At 41.8% G+C, this 16,226-nt stretch overlaps 1 protein-coding gene across 1 annotated transcript in view; it reads left to right on the forward strand.

Moving 5' to 3' along the window:
* GDA (guanine deaminase) overlaps positions 1–16,226 on the forward strand; it is a gene marked incomplete at its 5' end in the record, with an annotated part of 81,471 nt that overhangs the window by 25,101 nt on the left and 40,144 nt on the right. The window contains one exon of the mRNA XM_080912025.1: positions 15,568–15,652. Within this exon, the coding sequence (XP_080768151.1) occupies positions 15,568–15,652 (85 nt within the window). The remainder of the gene's footprint in view (positions 1–15,567; positions 15,653–16,226) is intronic.

Below are 16,226 nucleotides of genomic sequence, written 5' to 3' on the forward strand. Positions count from 1 at the left end.
TTGATACCATCTGAGCAGTTTCCTTCTTCCATAGTCGACTAAGGCATCAAGGGATTCCAAATGCAGGAAGCAAAAATCAGGGTGTAACATTTTGTATGTCAAAGTAATTTGCAGTACGTAAGTTGCATCCAAGTGTTTGGCACAGTCCCACCTGCCTGGAAAGCCAAGGGACAGAGCATTACCTGACTTCAGATGGCCGGTGCCAGGATGCTGTAAATGTTAGTGCTTGGCTGCCATTCTGCACCCCCACTGTGTGTACCCCTTCTGGGGTTTTTCTTTCTGGTGCTATGGCTGGGCCATAGATGATCAAGGAGTGTGTATCCTAAGAAACACATTCTGAGTTTTTAAAAGAGAACATAGCGTTTTGTTTAATACTAGAAAACGTGCTTGCACTCATATAGTATTGGTGAATTGTTTAATTTTAAGCAAGTTTTTTTTTTCTTTCATTAACTCATTTAATAGAAGACAGGACACTTTTTGTCTGTGTTAGGTGCCATGGTTAATAAAACTATCCATTCATCATCTGAGATAATCTCAACATAATCCCCCCCATCTCCTTTTATCCTCGCCACTCGGATCCTACATTTTTTTCTGTAATGTTCTTAATTATCTTTATACACCCACTTTATAGACCTATGTCTCTACATTCTCTTTAGTTGTGAATGAAAAAAGTCCTTAAACTATTTGAATTGGTTTTAAAAAAAAGTTGTGAGAACAGTACAATAACTGAGATGTTTCTCTAGGGTTACCATCAGCCTTCCTAATGTTGTGACTCTAACACAGTTCCTCATGTTGGGTGACCTAAAACCAGAAAATTATTCCATTGCTACTTTATAACTATAATTCTGCTATGGCTGTGGATTATAATATAGTATCTGATATGCAGAATATCTGATATGTAGCCCCCGCGGGAGTTATGACCTATAGATTGAGAACCACTGCTCCACATAGATGCACACATATATACATTATGATTTTCTGAGCTAAGAGTAAGTTATAGATAGACATGCCATTTGTGATGACTTATTCAAATTGTCCACTTGACGAAAACTTAGACTCACCATAGAAAATGTCTCCATGAGGAGCTGTCTGGATCAGATTGTCCTGTGGGAATATCTGTGGATTGTTTTGGTTGTGCTCATTGAAGTGGGAAGATCTGCTCACTGTAAGTGGCTCCCTTCCCTGGGCAGGGGATTTTGAACTGTGTGAGAGCAGAGAGAGCAAGCTGGGTACTGGCATACTTAAATTAATTCCCTGGCCTCTGAGCTGCCTCGAGTTACTGTCTCCTCAGCTTCCCACAATGATAGACTGTACCCAGGGATTGCAAGCCACAAACACCCCATCTTTTTAATTTTGGGGGGTATTTTATCACAGCCCCAGGAAAAGGCATTGAAATAGAAGTTGGGACTAAGATGTGGGACTATTGCTGTATGTACATTGACTTGGCTTTTAGACTTTGGGGACTGTTCTGTGGTGAGAACGGGATAGAGTTTAGAACTCTGAACTGGAGAAACACTTGAATGCTGGAAACGAAGCTTAATGGGCCCTTCTACAAGATGTTGAGAAAATGTTGGGCAATAGAGAGGCCAAGAGCATGAAGTTTCAGAGGGATCAAGGACTGTGTCAGGAACTGGGAGAGGAGCTATTTGTATACTGTTTGGACTAAGAAACTGGCTTCAGTTTGTCTATGTCTCAAACACCCTCAGAGTGCTTAGTTTAAAGATAATGGGAGGGTATTGAGGCTGGTGCTGAAGTTGCAGTTGTAACTGACAGAGAGATGAATTGTAGAGAAACCACCCTCACTGCACTGGTTGAATGGAAAAGCATCCCGAGGGCAAACCTCTGTTTTTTGAAGGAGGTTCCATCTTGTGAAGATCCACTTTGATTTTAAAGAAGGAAGCTTGCACTGGAGAGGTAGCCAGCAGTTAAGAGCACAGAGTGCTCTTCCAGAGAACCTGGGTTTGATACTTAGCACCTTACACGGCTCACATTTTTATTTCTAACTCCAGTTCTGGGGGATCTGATGTCCTTTTCTAGCCTCTGAGAGTACCAGGCATGCTCATGGTGAACATACAGATACACACAAAGGCAAAACAACCACACATATGAAATAATAAAATAAAATGTAACAAACCTGTAAGTGAAAAGGGGCGTTTTGTGTCTTAGAAGCAGCTGTCTAACAGTGTTTCCCAGGAGTTACCATATAGAAATCGATGTAGCTCTGGTCTTTGAGGGACCTCAATATACCTTGAGCTGGTAGCAGAACTCGGCAGTAAATATCAGCTATACAGTTCTGCTTTTACAGATATAAAAGATACAGGATTGAGGGTTCGTGGAGAACAGCTGAGGCCAGGCTGTGTGTGATGGGATGTGAATTCCCATGGAGAGAGAGTCTGAAAGGCCATTGAGTAAAGCTGTGAAGATGAAGCCTCAGTTGCCATTGAGAGCCCAGATACTGAGGACTATGGGACATATACCCAGAAGAACCACAGGTTGAGTAGATGTAACCGGAGAAACCGCTTACTCTTCAGATGGCTGGGCTGAAGGAATAAAGCTGCCTGAGCTTGTGGAAGCCAGTTGACTTCACACAAGCCTCAGATGTTAGATAAAGAACTGTGGGGGTTGGTATTTGATCACCCTTTGCTGTGTTTCAATCTTTTTCTTTTTAGAATTGGGAAGGTTTATCCTGTGCCATTATATATTGGAAGTCTAAAACACGGTTTTGTTTCCATAGGAGCTCAGAGCTAAGAAACCTCAGGTTTTTAAAATGAGAGCTTTTAAGACCATGGGGACTTAATAAAAAAGTATACTGTGTTATACATTATGAAACAAACACAAGACTTTTGGAACAACGGGCAGAAGGTTATGGCTTAAAGTATGAAGTTGTGTGCAAAGTTGACAAGGATTGTGATGTTTAAAGTATGTACTTGATACCATCTAGAATCTCTTGGGACAAAAATCTCAATGAGGGATTGTCTACACTAAGTTGGCTTGTGAGCCTGTCTGTAGGGGACTATTTCGATTCCATTAATCGAGATGGGAAGAACCACTCAGTGTGGGTGGTCCCACTCCCTAGTCAGGGGATGCTGAAATGTGTTATCCTGGAGAAAGTGATCCAGTGCAAACAAGCCTGTTTGTATTCTTTGTTCTCTGTTCCTGACCATTGACAAAATGTAACCAGATGTAACCAGCTCCCTCAGGCTCCTACCACTAGGATCTCCCACTGTGGCAGACTGCCTATGTGCTAATCATTTTTTTTTTTTTTTTTATCAACTTGACACAAGAGTCATCTGTGAAAAGGGGAACCTCAACTGAGAAGGTGTTTCCCCGAAGATTAGCCCATAGGGTAGACTGTGGGGATATTTTCTTGATGAATGACTGATATGGGAGGGCCCAGCTCAATGTAGGAAGTACCATCCCTGAGCAGGTGGTCCTGAGTTTTACAAGAAAGCAGGCTGAGTAAAGCATGGTGAACAAGCCAACAAGAGCATTCTGCTGTAATATCAAACTTCAGTTGTTGCTGTTGTTAATTAACATCTCAAATGCTGATTTCCCTCTCTGGCCCTCCCTCACAGAGTTCCTTCTCCTCATCTCCCCTCCCTATCTGAGAGGGTAGGGAGGGTCCTCTTGGGTATCTCCCCATTCTGGCACATTGAGTCTCAGCCTGATTAAGCACATCCCCTCTCACTGAGGCCAGACGATGCAGCCATGAAGACTGACTGAGCTGCCTGTTATATATGTGCTGAGGGACATGTTCCATGTCTATTGGTTGGTGGCTTAGATTTTGAGAGCTCCCAGGAGTGGAGGTTTATTGACTCTTTTGATCTTCCTGTAAGGTTTCCATCTACTTCAGGGTCTTCAATTCTTCCCCCATCTTTCCCATAAGTATTTCTGACCTCCATTTATTGTCTGGCTGTGGGTATCTGCATCTGTTTCAGTCCAATGCTGGGTAGAGCTTGTCAGAGGTCAGTTGTGCTAGGCTCTCATCTCTGTGCAAATCACAGTGTCATGACTATGAAAGATCCCACAGAGGGGAGACCCTCATTCAAGTCTTGGGATAACACGACCCCCCAAGAACTCACAAGAGACCATCCTTGCTGCAATCACATGAGGTTTATTAACAAAGCCAGTGCACTGGGATCAAGACTTGTATCCCACGCAGAGGTAGAAGAGTTTGACCCCAAGTAGCTGGGGAAAGGGGTATTTAAAGGAAAAAACCACAACCCAAAGGGAGTAGGGAGGGCATCATTGGAAAATGCCAAAAATACCAGCAAAGAATTACCAGGGAAACACCTGGTTTCTCAAGATTGTTCACAAGATTTTAATCTAACTGTTTATGGTCAGCCAGTTCCTAGAACAGAGTTGCTGAATCGGCTATAACTTTTATGGTCAGTTAGTTCCTGGAATAAAATTACTGAACTGGCTATCTTACATTCTTGGCTCTACTCTACCTGCTAGGGGTCTTCTACTTTACCTGTTAGGGTGTCTGGATTTATCCTGGTCTTTCATTCCCCACTTCTTCTAGTGCCTAGTTCTAATCATAGAACTAGATCTCAGTATCTTTATAATACTGATTTTAACGTCTCCCTAAAGCATGATATTGTTGGTGTAACATCAAAATCTGCACAGCGCTCACTCTTTCTCTAACAAAAGCTACTAACTTATTAAGCATGCATGATTCAAATGTAAGAAGCAAAAGCAAAATTAAAAGAGGCCTCACTAATGAGGAGATTAAAGTGGTCAGCCATGGGGTTCTGTTAAACCATCCCTCAAACCATCTTTGTTGTTCTTCTCTGTCTCTCTGTCTCTGTCTCTGTCTCTCTCTGTCTAGTCTTTCCCTTAGCTTACTAATATAGTCTTTAACCACCCCTGAATGACCTATATAAAAGCAACATTTTTTTCTTAAGGCATTACATAGCCCTCCATCTTTAAGGAACAGTAAGTCTAGTCCCCTTCTGTTTTGCAAAACTACCTTTGAGAGGGAGGTCAGTGATTCTTCAAGCTTAGATATGGATTGTTCTAGGGCTCATAAATCCTCATCTATTGCAATTCTCAGTGAGTGGAAATATTGAGGAGTCTGTATTAGTGCTGCTGTGCCCATTCCCACACCCGCAGCTACTCCAAGTCCCAATATGACTGCTAAGGTCAATGAAATGGGTTCCCTACAAAATGCCTCAGGTGCTTATTAAATTCATTTTCAAGAGTTCCGGCAGGGTGATAATAAACCTGAGGGACCAGCTGTATGAGTATACAATAGTCTTTGTATCATCAAAGACAAAAGTGGATATACAAGGGGTTAATCTCGAACCACAAGCCTACCATTTATCTAGCATGGGTAACAAGAATCTGTTAGTAGATGTCTGTGGACTCTTAAGGGTCTCATTACAAAGGTGTTTACAAGCAGCTGGAGGGTTCCTTATGCAGATCCCTTTTCCTGAGCCCTATGTAACGGTTAACTTGTTCTTATTGTTCCAGACACAGGCATCATGGTTGGTGGTGTTATTAAATGTCCCAGACACTGCAATGCCTTCATAATAAAGGGGTCCTGAGAAAAGGCAAAGCCAACAGGATTCAGCAAACTTTGTAAGCCTTCACAACATCGAGCGGTGGCCCAGTCTCATTCATCTCAGGGGCAAACGTAAAAACCTAGTCTCCCCAAGTGGTACCTTGCCTCTGGACTCCCACACCCAAACTTGCCTCCTGGTGAAAATCATTTGGTGACTTCTATGGGCATATTCTGAGGATCTGTGTCAGGAATGTCCAAGGAGTCCAGCCCAGCTACCAACTGACAGATGTCAGGAGTGAGCATAGGCCACCATGTGTATGGTGGGGCCACTTTGGAGGTGGACCATATCACCTCCCCAGTCTGTGAGGAAACTTGCCAAGTCAGTTTTTGAGGGGCATGAGGGTTTTTACCCACTACTAATGAGACACCTGCAGTGCAGATACAACTTCAGAGGATCACCAGTCTTTTCCAATTTCCATTCATCTTGGGATGGCTCTGGGGTGCTCTTTTGACGTGGGATGTGTGGATCCAAGCTAAAACGCCTTCAACTTTAACTGCTATAGGAGTTGTCAAAAGCACTAGACACAACCCTTTCCAGTGAGCTTCTAGGTTTCCCACTCGATGGCGTCAGACCAGGACAGCATCTCCGACCTGGAACTGGTGGGGTACGTCTGGACTCCCAGTCTCATAGGCCTCTTTCAGTTGTTCCCAGGCTTGATGTCTTACTACCTCAAGGGTCTTTAGGCAGGCAAACAAAGGTTTAGAAAGAACAGCATCAGGATTATATACTCCACTGGACTCAGTGAGCAGTAGCGGTCCCCCCCACAGGATCTCATAAGGGGTGAAATTAAATCACCCAGGGGTGTTCTGTACTTAGAACATGGCAAAGGGAAGGAGGGCTGTCTAGTCATTTTTGCCGGTCTTTAATGCCAATTTTGATTCTATTTATTCTTTCTACCTGACCTGAGCTCTGGGGTTGTAAGCACAATGTAATTTCCAATTGGTCCCCAAGAAATGAGCTAATGTCTGACTTACCTGGAAAACACAAGCTGGCCCATTGTCGGATCCAATGATCTTAGGGGTGCCAAACCTAGGGAAGATTTCTTCTAGAATCTTCTTAGCCACCATATTGGCTGTCTCAGTACTGGTAGGAAAGGCTTCTACCCATCCTGAAAAGGCATCTATAAAGACTAATAGATCTTTATATCTATATCTTCCTGGCTTAGTCTCTGTAAAATATACTTCTCAGTAAACCTTAGGTCTATCTTCTCTCCTCTCCAGCCTTCTACATACATTTGATTTCTGACATGGCACACAGTTATCTACTCAAATCTGACACAAAAGAATTTGACCTCAAGACAGTCTTTACAAGTTTTTCTACCTCTAGATGATTCCATTGATGCATTTTCTTCAAGTCCAGTACTGTATACTAGGTTCTGGATGGGGGCAATGAGCTCAACAGGTTATAAGGGTTAAGTACCGTAAGGTGGAGATTGGCCACCCATTTGTTTACCTCTTGGAGATCTTGAACTGTCCGGCAGTTTTAGGTTCCAGGTTTCCACACCAGTAGGAGAGGCATGTTTCAGGCTAATTGACACTTACGCAGAACCCCAAGTTGGAGTAACCAAATGATGTGTGTCTTGATCCCGTCTCATGCCTCCTTTGACATGGGATACTGATGCACCACTAGCCTGGACTTTCAGCTCCATATGGGTGGGGGCTGGTTCTCAGCCTCCCCCATTTCTGCAGTCTCCACCCAGGCCTGTGGATTTGCCTGCAGCCACCAGCCCATCTGATCTGAGGCAGGCTGTTTGTGCTCAAAGAGTTGATACTCATCCTTCAACCAGATGGTTGGAACATGCACAGGCTCCCCTTCTGGCCCTCTAACCTGTGGTCCATCAGAGTGGAAGTGAATCTGTGCCCCATCTTAGTCAGGAGGTCTCTCCCCAACAAGGGGCAGGAACAGTCTGGCATTACTATGAATAAGTGGAATACACGGCCCAGCTGAGATCCACAGATCTTCGGGTAGTACATAAATATTGTTTGATGTTGGTAGCCCCTTGAACTCGATAATTTTATGGTCAAAACTTTGGGGCCACAGGTCTGGGGGTCCTGTTGCTAGGGTTCCTTTTTCTTCTTGTTGGGGCAATCTCTGACCCAGCAGCCTTTTTCTTTACAGTAAGCACATTGATTCTTGTCGAGAGGCTCCCTCCTAGTGCTAGACTTGATTCCTAACTCCCTGTCCCTCACCACTGTGGCCAAAATCCTAGTCAAATTCATTTCTTGTCTATGATCCCTCTGGTCCTCCCTTTCCTCTGCCTCCTACTTTTCTCTTTCTCGCTTCTCTTCCTCAGTCTCCCGCTTATGAAACACTTTCTCTGCTTTCTTCACCAAATCTTCCAAGGTATAGTTTTGTAACCCCTCTAGCCGTTGTAACTTTTTCTTAATATCTGATGTTGACTGCCCTAAAAAGGCCATAGCCACCACTGCCTGCTGACCCTCAGAGGTTGGGTGAAAGGGAGTATAACGCCCATAAGCTTCCATTAAATGTTCAAGAAACACAAACGGCAGTTCACAGGTCCCTGAAGAACCTCTCTTACCTTAGCCAAATTAGTGGGGTGCCTAGCGGTCCCTCTGAGACCTGCCACGAGAGCCCAGCAATAGAATCTCAGGTCAGGTAAGGGGGAACCCAGCATCTCTTTCATTCGAAAGGTTGATTGGTGCCCCATTTGCACAGGGGACATTTTTTCGGGCCTCCTATAGGACCCTCTCTTTTTTTTTTTTGGTAGTGAAGAGGACCTGCAAAAGTTACTGACAATCATCTCAGGTGGGCTGGTGGGAAAACATCAAAGACTCCACCAACGCCATCAGGCTGGTGGGGTTTTCTGAAAAAGAAGGGTGGTTAGTTTTCCAATTATAAAGGTCTGCAGAGAAAAATGGCCAATACTGAAGGGGCTGAAGGGGCTAAAGGAGCTGAAGGGGCTGAAGGTTGGGGGAGGTCTCTGGGGGGCCCAATGGCATGTAGAGGCAGTGCCACAGTTGAGTCCATTCTCCCCCGGACTCTGCACTCTGTGTCTTCTGGTTCCAGTGGCTGGTCAGCCCCCGGCGTCATCCGGATTCTCAGGTGCTGGGAGCAAAGGGTAAGGGGGTGGTGGAGGGCTTGGCCATTCGGGAGGCTCCTCAATCTTGGGATAGATTTTAGGAGAAGCTGAAGGCTGGTTCTCAGGTGAACTCTCAGGCTTCAGAGCTTCAGGTTTCTGTTTGTGCTCCAACTTGGAGAGCTAGGGCACAGGAGCCTGGCTTTCATTTTTGCACCCAGGGCTTGACCCAAGCTGGGGGATTCTGAACCAAATCTTGCCAGACAGTAATGTATAGCTGTTGATCTGGATAGGATCCCGGTCCTTCCTGAAAAACAACAACTTTAATTTCAAAAATGATTGTCAAGTCAAAGGTGATGTCTAGAAGCCAACTGACATCAAACATCAGCCACTCTGAGGAGCAAAAAGTCTGCCATAGTCCTTTCTCAAACTCAACTGACAAATTGTGTGCTCTATCCCTAACTTCAGTCCAATGATCCAAAGTCAAACTCAGAGGAATCGTCGCAGTCTGTCTCATTGTCAAAGTCACAAATAACACAAAACAGAAACCTAAGACACACAGACAAAGACTAACAGATGCCTGTCTCCACCTAGACAGACGAAACCACTCCATAAATACACCACTCCCATCTAAACCCTTCACTGCACCCTTTCTAAACATTGGTGACAAAGCCTTACACAATCATAACCATACAGATTAGGAAATTAATGTGGGCGTAATTCTATTAGACAACAAGAACACTTTCCAACCTTCATGGTCTCAATAATGCCTTTAAACGTCCTTTCCTCTGGTGCAGAATGGGCTTTAAAATCTCAAGTTCCATTTGTGGGATGTGCCTTTCACTTGGGGGATAAGTCTTTCTTCATATTTGATGTGCCAATACTTTTCAAGAATACAGAACTCCTATACTGACCCTCAGTTTAGTTTGCCTGTTTCCTCATGGTGAGCTTCAGCCGATACAGGTGAGAAGGATATGTGACGTTCACAGTGAGTCATGTCAGAACATGGTGGCGTGTCTTGTTATTGGCAATGATGATGTTAGCAATGTGGGTGGTCTTTGCTGTGTTTCTTCACTGTGAAACTTTCTTTGTGAAATACATGTTATGGGAAGGTACTTGGATAATTATTTAAATATCCTGTTATGCAACCAAGTTTCAGATCCAGGTTTTAGCATTTAGTTTTATAATGGATTTCAAATGCTTATTTTTCAATGAATTTCCTTCATGTCTTGGTATTGCAGTTTATTTATTGGTCTACTGAAGAATATATGGCTATGTCCCCCTAAACTTAAAATATTTAGTATTCAAGCTTTTGGAGACAGTTTTGTTTTGTTTTTATAATTTAATTACCTCTAGTTAATATTACCAGACAAGAAGCAATCAACTACCTGGAACAATCTCTAAGCAAATGACTTAGCACAGCACACACTTCTATTTGCTCACACAGCCTGGTCTTCTCTCTTATTTACGAAGAGATTATTAGATCAGAAAACATAAGCCCTTCATGGAATTAGTTGGTGCCTTTGTCATAATTTTCACATCACTTTGCCTTGATAGGCTGACTTTTGATTTTCAAACCAATCTCAATTTTCCATTAGTTGAGATTAATTTGATATGAATTGCACAAATATACCAACATTTGTCTTTGCCAAGGGCTTCAGCAGTCTCTGAAATAAAGTATCTTTCATCTGGTCTTATCTCCTACAAGTCACTCGAGTAGGTTTTTGTGATGAGAACAGACACAAGCTACCTTCTTTTTTGCATAGCTGAGCTATTTCATAATTGTCTAGAAGTTTACTCTATGTCATGAAAACAAGCCTTTTGTCCCCAAATTTCCATCTGGTGTTTGAAGCCTGTATCTTGCAGGAACTTATATCATAAACAGATAGTATTCATCTGCCTTTGGCTTCAGTCTTTCTGGCAGTATCATTATTTCTCATTCTAAATAGCCCTCATTTTAAATGAGAGGCACTTGGACTTGCTTGCTTAACAGAAGGGACTCAAATTCCTCATCTGGACAATTAAGTGTTTGGCCAAGAAAGTTCCTGCTTGCTGGAACTTGCTATGGTTTCAGGAAACCTTGCTTTTAATGATCCCCTTATGTGATTGACAGCTTGCCTATACTGGGACCATGGCCTGTAGGGAGGAAAGCCTATAGGCCATGCCAGGTACTTGAATGAACAAGGAAGTGAAGAACATTCTGATCCCTGATAGTCTGAAGGTAAGGAAGCCACAGAACCAGGGAGAATGCATTAATCATATTTTCCTGCAGATTTTTAGAGATTACCTAAAAATAGCCCTGAAGGCTGACCATGACTTATAATATGTACTTATCTTTGTTCTGGATTCTTTCCACTTGTTTCCCCAGTGCTGAGTTGGGTCTTCACTAGTATGTTTGGTGTATCTGAACATACCAAACACACTTCATATTGATCTGTTGATGCCCTCAGAGGATTCAGGTTACTCACACACGTGTTATGAAAATCCATGCTTGAACAGCATCTCTCTGGGAGACCATTGCATTCATCCTTCAGCCTACCCATTGTTCACTGTCCAGTACGGCATGTCATGCTAATGTCATATGTGCTTTACCTACCATGAATTGATTGCTTACAACTCCTGTGATAGTGCTGTTTAAGAAGAGGTCCACAGACATTTTGGATGGACAAAAGTACACATAAGAGCAAAAAAGAAGTGGAGTGGATTGGGAATTGTAGTTTTCCCAATCCACCACTCCGATAACATTGGCAGTATGCCTTTAGCTGCTGTGCCTCTTGTTTCCTTGCTTTTGTTCCTGTGGATGCCCCTTCCATCCCTTTCTCTCCACTTGATATTTATCAAGTACCAATTCCTTACTCTTACTGCCCAACTCTGACTTTTCCTTGGGACTTTTTCTGCCCATACTACTGTTCCTCCCTCTGATGCAGTAGAGGACAGCTCCACCATGCTCCTTCCTCATCCATGTACATCTTACTCTTTACCTATCTAGGTGTTTTAACTCCCCAGCCATAGGCTCTGTGTGTAGAAATCAGACTTTAACCTACATGTTCACTGTGTGCCCATAGCCACACCCATACCATACTATTATCAAAAGTGTCATTATAAATACATGGTATTTAGTAATCTAGAGTTTAAAAAGTTACTTTAACATTATATTGTGATTGAAAATATTTAATTTAAATTCTGTGTTTCTACCCTGGCCTTGACCATTTAGTTCCCTGGTAAAACACACAAAACCTTTATATTTATAATAAGCCTTAATCAACACTAGACCTGGGCAAATATCTGTCCTCTATGCTGTTATATCTATTTCCCAGCTAATAATGTCATTATATAATTTGCCATGTTCTATCTGGACTGCACTTACCCCAATCTACCAACCCACATGGCCATTATTTTAAGATTCTTACTCCATGGTGGCTTCTCCTCTCTTTCTTCTACTTCTCCTCCCTACCTTATAATATCCAATTCCAAAGCCAGGAACACCAAGCCATTCCTATCTTAATTCTGCCCAGATACAGGCTGTTGGAACCTTTATCCACCAATCAGTAATAACTTGGGGACCAGGTCACATATCATTTGGGTCTACATGTGGACTGTCCCATCTCTGAGGCAGCTAGGCCTTGGGGTCTGAACTTAGCATTACAATAAATAGCAACAGACCAAACCTCAACATTATATAACAGATAATTTTTCATTCATCAGATATGTCTTCATTATGTTAATCATTTTTCTGTTTTGTTGTATCTAGCTAGTCCTTTCTGAACTTGAGATCATAGTCTTTCACTCTGTGTGGTTTGTACTTTGAGGATAGATGGAGTGAGAGTTTTGTAGAGAGGGTAACTACAAAACCAGCAAGGTGAATACCCACATTACAAATTCCCAGGAGAAGTACTCTTCACTCTTAAAAGACCTTATATCTTCTTAAAAGAATTTTAAAAATCTGTATATGATTTTAAACCTTTAAACACTGGTGGTATGAATGACTTGTTGGATGTAGATATGTAGAGTCCATTATTTTTAGCATTTTAAAAAATAATCACTTCAAATTAAACCATGATATTAATCTTTAACATTTCCTGGATGTGGGCAGAGGCAATATGATAATATGTGCCTTTAATCTTAGCACTAGGGAGGTGGAGGCAGGCATATCTAAGTGTTCAAGGCCAGCCTGGCCAATGTGCCAATTCTGGACCTGCCAAGGTCATATAAGTGAGACAGACCAGAATATAGACTATCTCTCTTTTTCCCTCTAATTTTCTTATTTATTTATATTCCAAATGCTGCTCCTTTCTCCCAGTGCCCCTCCCCCAGAGTTCTTCCCTCTTTCCTCCTTCTGCTCTGAGGGGGTGGGCCCTCCCCTAGTTATTTCCCCACTCCTGGTGCATCATCAAGTCTCTGAAGGGTTAGCATCTTCTCCCACTGAGGCCAGACAAAACAACCCTGTTGGGGAATAGATTCCACAGTTGGGCAACAGCTTTAGGGAAAGTCTTGGCTCCAGTTGCTGGGTAACTCACTTGGAGATTGAGCTGCATGTCTGCTATGTATGTTCTAGGGGTCTTGGTCCAGCTCGTGTCTGTTCTTTGATTGGTGGCTCAGTCTTTGAGAGCTCCCAGAAATCCATGTTAGTTGACTATTGGTCTTTCCGTGGAGTTTTTTGTTTTTTTTAAATCGCCTTCAGAGTTTTCAGTCCTCCAACTTTTCCATAAGAGTTCTTGACTTCCATACAGTATTTGGCTGTATCTGTTTCAGTCGGCTGCTGGGTAGAGCCTCTCAGAGGACAGTTGTGCTAGGCATCTTTCTGCAAGCATAACAGATGACCGGTCAGAGATTGGTGCTTGTCCATGGAATGGGTCTCAAGTTGGGCCAGTTACTGGTTGGCCATTTCTTTAGTCTCTGCTGCATCTTTGTTCTTGCATTTATTTTACACAGGTCAAATTTTGGGTCAAAAGTTTTGTGGGTAGGTTGGTGTCCTTATCTCTCCATTGGGGGTCCTGCCTGGCTACAGGAAGTGAGCTCTTTAGGTTGCTGTCCCCATTGTTATGCATCTCAGCTAAGGGCACCCACATTGACTCTGGAGAGCCTCTACATCCCAAGTCTCAGGGACTTCCTAGAGATTCTGCCCACCCCCAGCTCCCAGCAGCTGCAGATTTCCATTCATTCTCCTAATCCTCTGCCCCTTTTCCTATTTCTCCCCACATCTGATTTTCCTCTCTTTATGGTTTGAAGTGCTATACAGTGTCCCCCTTTCTACTGAGTTTTAAATTCTGGTCTAATCCTGTGTACAGATTCAATCTAATTCATGATATTTTCTTCTTGGAAGTCTTATTGAACAGCTGTCACTATAACACTCATGGACATACATTGAAAATTTCCAGGAACATGAGGAAGTTTTAAAAGGTCTGCTGTATGTACTGAAGTGTAGTTTGTTACATGGAAGTAAAACGAGACTCCCTGCAATTACATAATGGGTCATTGATTATTTCTGGTTGGGAGCATGAAATAGAGGCAGCATAATTTTTATTGTTTTCCATTTTTATAGATATCAATGATGAAAACCATTTTTATATAAGTCAAAAGAATGGGGATAGAAGAAAGGTATTGCAGCATCGTTGACTCATTCCTTGAACTTTTAAATTATTTGGTTAAAAAATATAGTAATTGTTAAAGTTATTTTTAATCTTCTATTGGGTGATAAACAATTAGTTCATCTGCCAGTCAGCTGGTTCTGTTGAAAGTAAAGGCCACAGACCTAGAGAAGTGTCACAAAATGCCAGGCAGAGGAGGTTCTATATTACAGAATATATTACCATGTAAGAGTTTGATTCTGTGAGATTCTATTTATTGTAGAAAGCCACTGTTTACTGTGAATCTCCCACAGGGGTAGCAAAACTTCTTCAGCTTCCAAATTTTTAAATTTTTATTTTGCTCAAGGATATTTATTCGTAATGTATTTCAAATATGTATATGTAGGTTTTATCATACTACTTATTTATTAACTTTATAATAGATCACTTTTGAAAAGGTATTGATAAATTTTAATTATATGGCTTTTAAAATAACTTTGTGATAGGCTTCGATGAGTGTTGATTTTTTCTTTTTAAAGTTTTTTGTTTCAAGTATATTTTTATAATCATGTAATTCATTAAGGAATTACTTCTAATCACTATCACAATTTTTTAAAAGGCATGTCTCAATAAACAAAGAAGTACATGTTTTCTTTTCAGTTACACAAATTATTTTGTCCTGAGATATATTGCCTTAACTGTCACTCTATTAGGTAGACAATTTTTATTTTCTAGAGGTTTTTCAAAATTAATTTTTCAATTAAACACCTTTTTTTTCATATATTCATCTAAAACTGAAACAAGAAGGGCTTTAGGATCTGGCTCAGTGGTAGAATGCTTGCCTACCATGCCATGTCCAAAACAAAGCAAGCAAAGACACCAAACAAACAGGATATTTCCTACATTTTAAACTCATGACTTCCTATCTTTTCTTGATGAGCAATCTACTTGATAGAGAAATAGAATTATCATATTTAGTCTCCACAGTAGCCTTACAAAACATGAGGTGTTGTTTCCCCTAACAGCCTAACAACAGTCTCTTATTAGGTTCAAGTTAGATGTTTTTCCACAGCAGTAGTTCCCATAATCACTTTAATGAGGGATAGATGATGCCCCTTGTCCTTGTCAGTATGACCCTTCGGAAGAACATGTTTGAAATCTCATGGCCTACATTTTTGTGGAAGAGAAGTTGAATGCATTTTAGTTTTAAGGAAAACCAAACACAAATTATTGTCATATTTTTTCCTCCAAAATCAATCTCGTTTGGTACCAAATCTCTTTTAAGATTAACTCAGCATCATTCTGCTTCAAAAAACATTTGTGTGTTTTGTGTCAACAAATGACTATGACTTATTAACATCTGACATTTTTCTTTGTTTCTTCCTCTTAAAGATAGTGTTTCTGGAAGAATCATCTCAGCAAGAAAAACTGGCCAAAGAATGGTGCTTCAAACCGTGTGAGATCAGAGAACTAAGCCACCAGTAAGTCTCTGCCAACATCTTCCCTCTTCCTGAAAACCAGTATCAGGTTCAAGCAATGAGAAATGTTCATTGAGAGAGGGGAGGCTTTCTAATTTACCAGTTGGCCAAACAGTTGGCCATTAATGAGGAAGATTGGCGAGATGAAGGCCATCTGAAGGGTAGAAACTTTGAGGACCAGACTCTGCCATGATTCCTTTATTTCTTTGTTGAGTATTTTGTATGCAGTGTTAAAAATATAACAAGTCGTTAGCCTTATATAAGATGAGGGAGGGGAGAGACAATAACAGGGAAAGTATTAAGAAAAAGAGTTTTAGAAGCTACTCTAATGGCATGATTAGGGAGGACCTGTGTTCAGAGTGCACTTTGTTGCAGTAAATATTAAAAAATAAAAATCAGTTTAGCTCTTTTCCGGCCCTGAGGTCTCACTCCTCAGGCCCAACCCTGATACAGAGCTGCGCACGCCTCTGGCACCTGGTCCGAGCCACCACAGCCCAACTTGTCCGCACAACTCCCTTCCCTTGGCAGTTTATTACTGCATCTTCTCTGCCTCTGTTCTGGGGTATTTTTGTAACCT

Source organism: Micromys minutus (genome assembly GCF_963924665.1).
Source record: "Micromys minutus genome assembly, chromosome: 2".
Classification (NCBI taxonomy): Eukaryota; Metazoa; Chordata; class Mammalia; order Rodentia; family Muridae; genus Micromys; species Micromys minutus.